The sequence below is a fragment of the Oryctolagus cuniculus genome, chromosome 1 (genome assembly GCF_051225735.1).
Source record: "Oryctolagus cuniculus isolate XC-2025 breed Fujian yellow rabbit chromosome 1, ASM5122573v1, whole genome shotgun sequence".
Taxonomy (NCBI): domain Eukaryota; kingdom Metazoa; phylum Chordata; class Mammalia; order Lagomorpha; family Leporidae; genus Oryctolagus; species Oryctolagus cuniculus.
The window spans coordinates 10,580,687-10,587,822 of record NC_142867.1 but is presented as its reverse complement, the minus strand read 5'-3'; the positions used below and the strand labels follow the sequence as shown (position 1 = coordinate 10,587,822).

The window sequence follows — 7,136 nt, the reverse complement described above, 5'->3', positions numbered from 1 at the left end:
GTCCCCCTGTGGTTTGTCTGACCTGCCCTGGAGCGTGGAGAGGGTCCCTGGGAAACTGAGAGGGGGTGGGGTGTGGCTGGGTGACCTCGAGGGGTAGCCCCGGGCTTTGAGGAAGCCCCTCCCAGGGCACCTTCAGGCCTGACCTGGGAGAGGGAGCTGCCCCCCTGCTTCCTGGCCAGCTGGTGGTTCGTGTCCTAGAGCTGAGGAGGAGCCGGAAGTGCAGAAAGGGCAAGATCAGCCAGGGGAGCTGAACCCCTCACTCCTCATCCCCTCGCCCCCTTGCCTGTTGGCCTGGGAGGTGAGAGGGCTGGGACCCATGCAGGAAACAGCCAAGGCCCTACTTTTTCACGATCCTTTATTAATCAGAGCAGGCCTTGCCACAAAAAGCAAGACCCATTCCCACAAAAATATGATTTTTGCAAAGAGGAGAGCTTGCTGGCTTAGAGGGTGCGTGTGGTGGCAAATTTGTATTGTTCTGTTTTTCATTTTTCCCCCTTCAGTTTTTTCTTCATTTCTCTTTGCTGCCACTTTTTTTTTTTTTTGTGATAGTGGGTTTTTATTTTATTTTGTATAAAACACTTGCGCTCAAGGACTCAAACACAATACAAACAGCGGCCACCTGTCCCAACCCCTGAGGCCCCAGCCGGACTGGGAGACCCCTTGGCTTTTTTGTGGCTGTTTTCCATTGTGCCTTCCCTGGCCTCTGGCGCCGATGGACAGGTGTCGGGGTCCAGGGGCAGGCGGAATTCGTAACAGCAGTACATGGGGGAGATGGTCACAAGACAGGTAGCAACTAAGACTGGGGAGCCCACGATGATGCCGGTGAAGCCGGGAAAGGGGCTAGGACTCTGGGAAGAGACAGGTGGGCCCTGGCAGGCATCGGCTACCCCTGGAGACTCTGTGGTGGGGGAAGGCAGGTAAGCCTCAATCTCGGCTGCCATAGTAACACCTTGCTCCCTGGTAGCACCCTCGGGGTTCCCCTGCCTTGACCCCAGGTCAGGTGGTGGTGGTCTCACAGCCTCTCTATGAGGTAGGTGAACTATTATTACCGCAGTCTCACAGATGGAGAAACAGCCCCAGGGAGTGTGGCTGACTCGCCCAGGGTCCTGGGTTGGTGGCTGCACTCCGGCGCCCTCCCTCCTTTAAGTTCCCAAATTCCCCTGGACCCCTCTACCCCTCCCTCTGAGCCCCCCCCCCCGTGTCGGCCCACCCCACCCCTGACTACCACTTGCTGCCCTTCCCCCTCCTGGAGTTCATGAGGAGGCCTGCTTGAGAACAGACCCCACGGGGGCTGCTTTTTGCGCATGACTGGCTAAGAGCTCCATGGGTGGGGCCTGAGTGCTGCGGCCCGGTGCTCAGTAGGAGTCAGTTGGGTTCCCAAGGGCTCCCCAGCAGGCGAGGGGTGGGGCTCGTTCAGCCTGGGCCTCTAGGGTCAGGGGCACGGAAACCGAGGCAGATCTGAGAATGGTACAGCCTCTCCTGCTCCCACACAGCCCTCTGGGGCAGACCCCACTGTCAGCAGCACTACTCTACAGAAACACGGGGTCTACACGGAATGTGGATGACGGTTTGCTTTACATCAGCGTTCTTCATTCTACACAAGTCTTCTACTGGGGGACAGTCCTTCCGATCCCAGGGGAGGGGCGGGGGTGGGGTGCGATTCCATTTAAGACCATTTTGATAGGGACAAAAGGTGGCCTGCATGAAGCAGAACCCTTAGGTCAAAGGGAAGCCCAGTGGAAGAAGCCACTCCCCAAATGTCCATGCTTTCTACACGCTCTGGATGTGGGGACCCCGCCCAGAGTTCCCTCCCTTTCTTGGGGTGTCACCCCCACCCAGAGACCGTGGCTACAGACTGCGGAGTCCTGGCGCCACCTGGTGGTGTCTTCTGGGAATCTCGGGTCCAGGCTCCTGGACACTCCCACCCCGCCTCCCTTGCTTCCAAGGCTCTGTCACCAGCTGGGGCTTGTGTCAGCACGAGGGCCAGCGTGGGGATGGGAGGCTTAAGCAGGAGTCATCCTGAAATCTGCTGTCTCCAGGGAGTAGCCAGTTCTGGTCTCAGCAGTAGCCGAGGTGGAGACCCCACAACCAGCTTTTGCATGGAGGGCAACCTCAGAACTCGGAGAATCTGGAATTTCCCCTGCCTCCTGTGCCGGCATGGCGAGTGGGAGGGGCAGGAGGAGCAGTTCTGGAGAAAGTGAGAAGACAGTGATGGCCAAGGTCAGGCGGTGGATCAGAGACCACACATGCCAGGAGAGAGGGGACGGGCGGGGCCGAAGGTGTGTGGGGAGCAGGAGGGAGGGGTGGGGGTGTGCACGGGTGGGGGGGTGAGGCCAGGAAGCTGGAAGGCTTGGGCATTGTCAATCACTGGGTTGAGATGAGGTCTGGGGGGCAGGGGTGTCTTTGGGGCAGATTTTGGGGAGAAGCTGGCGGGGGCTGGGGGCCCCTGAGAAGGAAGGGGTTAGGTGAGTCTTGGTGCAATGCTGGGCACATGGCAGGTGCCTAAAAGGTCTGAGCCGATGTCCAAGGGACGAAATCGCTGGGGAAGGAGTTCCTGGAGGGGGCGGAGTGGGGGATGCAGGAGGCAGCCCCCTTTTCAGCTCCGCGCCAGGGTCTGACCCTCTGCCCCACCCTGCCCAGCCCACACCTGTCCCTCCTCTCCCAGCCCCTGGCGCCATGGCCGTGCCTTTTCCCAGCCTCCAGCCTTCTCCGCATCGTCCGCAGCACTGCCGGCCCCAGGGGTCAGGGAGCAAGCCGCCCCCACGCGCACAGATGCACACGCGCACACACACCCACGCACACGCACGCACACACATGGTGGACACAACAGAGGTGCACAGGGCCATGGCTCCAGGCCCCAGGAACACACTACACACTATCCTTGGAGCTCAGGGCCCAGCCGGCCTCTGAGACTGCCCTGTGGGGGCTGGGGCCAAGCGCCCCGGCCCCCCTTCTCCTGGAACTCTCTCCACTCCAGGCACTGCCTTAAAGAAAACGGGGGACCACGCCCACCTGACGGGCCTCTGGAGGGACCTGCCCGCGCGGCTCCTGAGAGCCCCCCCACTTCTTGGGTATCCGCAAATCAGGAAAGGGGCAAAGCAGGAAAATGGCTCCCAGAGCCCCTCCCCCGAGCTGGACCGGTGGGGGATGGGGCTAGTACTTCCTAGAAATGGGGCCCCACTGAGTCCCGGGGCCCCTCCCTGGCTGAGCCCTCAGGGTCCTCCCCTCACCCATGACGGGGGATGGCCAGGCCGGGCATTGTGCATAAAGTGGTGAGGGCACGATGGGGCCCCGGGCCTCAGCCCCCTGGGCCTCCCTCGGCCCCACTCAGGCCTTCAGCTGGTGCCACTGGGCCACGGGCTGGCGGGGACGGGCGATCATGTCCTTCCAGTGTTTCACCTCCCCTGGCCCGCTCTTCCAGGACAGGTAGATCTGAGGAGAAAAAGGGTGGCGTTAGCAAGGTCTCTGGGCATAGCCTCCTGCCCCCACTAGGGGGCGACACCACAACAACACCTGTGATCACCAGCACCTGGGCCCCTCTGCCCCTAGTGGTGCCTACCCCTCAGAGGCCCCCTCTTCCCTTCCCTCTGCCTCACCTATGTTCCTGAGACCTCTCGGGAGCCTGCTCACCCGTTTCACAGTGGGGGTGCAGGCAGTTCGCTCCCAGGTCCTCCCCTGCCCTACCTGCTGGGCACTGTCCAGCTCAGCTTAACTAGAGCTGATCCGCCCATCGTGGGCACTTGCTGCATGCCAGGCACTGAGCAGGGGGCTCATACACACAGATCCCCGAATCCTTAGGACTGCGGGGTGGGTCTGTTACCGTCCCCACTTTTCAGATGCAAAAGCAGAGTTTGTAAGTGGTGCAGAGGGCTTTGGAGTCAGGCCTTCGGGGCTCTGGACTGCCCGCCTGCCCGCCTGCCCCTGCCAGGTCCCTGCGTAAGCAGCTTTCCTGCCTCAGGGGGCTGCATGCAGGGATCCTCCTGCTACCCAGGGACCAGAGGGTGGTAGGAGTACAGGCACTGGGGTGGGGGGAGATGCACAGACTGGGCGGCATTCTGTAGGATGCCCAGAGATGGTGGAGAGAGGGGAGAGACCCAAGTGTCCCCAACCAGGGGAGACTGGGGGACAGGACAGCTTAGTTCAAGGTGAGCCCTGATTGGACCTGGAACAGAGAGAGGGCATTCATGGACACTGGGGAAGCACAAATGAAGCCGGGAGTTTAGTTCACAGTCAGGCACCTGCTGCTTCCGTAGGCAGACGACTGGGGCAACTGGGCGAGAGGGATACGCAAACCCTGTTACCTTTGCTACTTTTCTGCTAATCTGAAATTGCTGCACAATGACAAGCATAGATATATAGATAGAAAGTGGGAGCGAACCCCAGCTCTGCCACGTGTGAGTGGGGTGACCTCTCTCGGCCTCAAGCTGTCTTCTGGGGAATGGGTGGGTGGTGGTGCCCACCTTACAGACAGTGACAACAGTGCCTGTCTCACGCCCCACCTGGCGTGGGGGCAAGGCCTCTCTCTCAGTGGGCTCCATCCCTCCAAAGCTGGTCATGGAGCCTGAGGGCCACTGTGTGACACCTCACAGTCACACCTTCTGCCTGCAAGACAGCCCCAGCCTTGAGCAATGCCAAGAAGACAGGAGGGGCGAATTCCAGGCTTCAAGGGGCTGAGTCAGGTGGCTCAGAGATCCTTGGGCTTCCCAGACTGCCCAGGCTGAAGCTAGGACAAGTCTGTCTTCACTTGGTTCAGCTAACAGAAGATGCTATGACTGTAATGGGAAAATGCCCAACTCCCAAAGGCTAAGCTTCAAAAGAACCTCAAAAGAGATGTGACTGCTTAAGCTTTGGCCCCTTCCCTGTGGGTGCCTGGGTCATCCCTTCCTGGGTCACATGCTGACCTGTGGTCTCTCCTCACTTGCCCCTGGCATCTATCTCTCGCCACTGCCTGCCTTGACCACTGTACCTTGCACTGCTCCCAGTCAAACAGGACCTTGGAGAGAACACTTCAGAAGAACTCACTATAATAGTAGCTAACATATATGCTCCAAGTACTAGGCTGAGCTGCTCATGCACGCTATCTTTTTACTTAATCCTCCCAGCACGCTGTGCGACTAGGACTGACTGAGAGGAGGAAATGAGAGTCAGTGAGGTTACAGCTGTTAAAGGATGGGGCTGAGACCCAGACCCAGGCAGTCTGACTTCTTGACCTCAGCCCCCAAACAAGCACGAGAACAGACACTTCCAAAGTAGGAAAATTGGAAGCATGCGTGTCACACAATCCCATCCTGGAGACACTTGGGACCGAGTGGATTTGCAGGTTAATGTGCAATCAGAAGTGGTCATTTTCGAAAGGGGACACTCCACGTTTCTCAGGTAATTCGTTCACTGCCCTGTGAAGTTCTCAGGGTTGGCATCAGTAGCTCCATTTCACAAGGAGCTAAGAGGGGCCAGTGATGTGCTCAAGGTCACACAGCCAATGAGGCAGGAACCAAAGCCAGGACTATGGAGCCTGACCACAGCTCTTGACACTGCCCCAGCCAGCTCGCCCTCTGCAGTCACTTTGCTGTCCTACTTGCTTCTTTCTCTACCCTTCTGGTGATGTGCCTGAGCTGACTGACACGTAGCAGGGACGGGCGGGAGAGGGGAGACCCCATCTCCCCTGTCACCCAGACCTGTGCTTGCCACTCTCCCTGCCGCGCCCGCCCCACCCTACCTTGCCGATGACGTCATTGCGGCTGAGCTTGTCCTTGTCCATCACGGTAATGATGATGGTGGTCTCTCTGAGCTTCTCCGTGGGGATGTCGAAGGCGAAGGACTCGTTGAAGATGGGGTTCAGGTTCCTCTTCATGGTCACCGTCTTCTTTTTCTCCACCCGCTTGTCTTTGTACATCAGCCACACCTTCACGTAGGGGTCTGAGGTGGGGGTAGGGGAAGGGTTAGGCTGAGGCAGGAGGGGCTGTGTGCTTTCCTCAGAGTGGGAGGAAAGACTCAAGCAAGAACCAGAGTTGGGGGATAAATTGCTGGACCTCAGCTCCCTCCCCAAACCCCCCTTCCCTGTTAATACCAACAAGGACCCTGATCCTGGAGAGGCCAGATCTTGCCCAAGGTCACAGCCTGGCAGTGCTGGAGCCATGGCTGGAATCCCTTTCTTCCTGGCTCTGGGAGGACAGAGTCCCGACGATGGTGACCCTGGGGGTGCCCCTGAGCTCTCCAGGAGAGAGGAGTGGGGGTCAGAGGTGGGGATGAGGGGGGGCCCAGGGCGAAGGCCACTGCACAGTCCCTGCTGTCCACGCCCATCGTGGGTCCTGCAACACCAGACCCCACCCCCAGCCTGCCCAGATGCCGTCACCAGGAGCCCCCGCACCTGATGTGCCCCCAATGTCCATGGCTTTGAGGTTCCGGGCTTTGATGATGTTCACGATGATGGAGTTGGCAGAGGGGTTGTAGCAGAGAGACAAGAGCAGCTCCCCTCGGCTCCCCTGGGAGGGAGAATGGGCAGGGTGAGGCAGGGCCAAGGGGACTAGGCAGGGGGTGGGGCTGCTTCCCGGGGAGGGATGACAGGTGGGATGTGGGCACCAGCGGGGAGTGAATGGTTCACGAGCTCTCGGGCTGGCCCAGATCCCACTAGGACTTCTGACCTGTGGCTTGTCTCCCCTCACCTGGCAGGTCTGTGCGCCCCCTCCCCTCCCAGGGCACAGGCAAGCCCTGCCAAGGGCCAAGCACAGTGCTCAGATTCTGCAGGAAGTGGGCTCCGCCAGGCCCCGCCCACCTGCACAACTCCCCTAAAGCAGAGGAGGGCCTGGGAGCACACTGGCCAGCCGAGTGCCCCAGCCCCCTCCAGCCGCTGACCCGCAGGTAGGGCCTTACGCTCCCATCGCTGCATGGCTTCAGATCCTTCCAGAAGGTCTGCATCTGGGTCAGGTCCACCTTGTTGAGGGGGATGGACACCTCCCCAATGGGGTCATTGCGGCTGAAGCGGTCATAGTCCAGGACCTGGAGGTAGAGGACTCTCTGCACCACCTTCTCGTAGGGAAAACCTGGGGGGCAGAGAAGCACAGGTGACGAGCAGGACAGAGGGTCACAGGCGGCCAGCCCGAACACCCTCCTCTGCTGCCCCGCCCAGGCCAGCAGGT

The 7,136-nt window shown here is 59.9% G+C and overlaps 1 protein-coding gene across 11 annotated transcripts in view; it reads right to left on the bottom strand.

Moving 5' to 3' along the window:
- Positions 1–338: 338 nt before the first annotated feature.
- SYT7 (synaptotagmin 7) overlaps positions 339–7,136 on the bottom strand; it is a 65,652-nt gene continuing 58,854 nt past the window's right edge. For all 11 annotated transcript variants that reach the window (XM_017350573.4, XM_051833203.3, XM_051833204.3 and 8 more), the window contains 4 exons: positions 6,871–7,040; positions 6,368–6,482; positions 5,717–5,916; positions 339–3,432 (listed from right to left, as the gene is read on the bottom strand). In XM_017350573.4, coding sequence (XP_017206062.4) covers positions 3,328–3,432; positions 5,717–5,916; positions 6,368–6,482; positions 6,871–7,040 — 590 coding nt within the window. In that variant the 3' untranslated portion in view covers positions 339–3,327. The remainder of the gene's footprint in view (positions 3,433–5,716; positions 5,917–6,367; positions 6,483–6,870; positions 7,041–7,136) is intronic.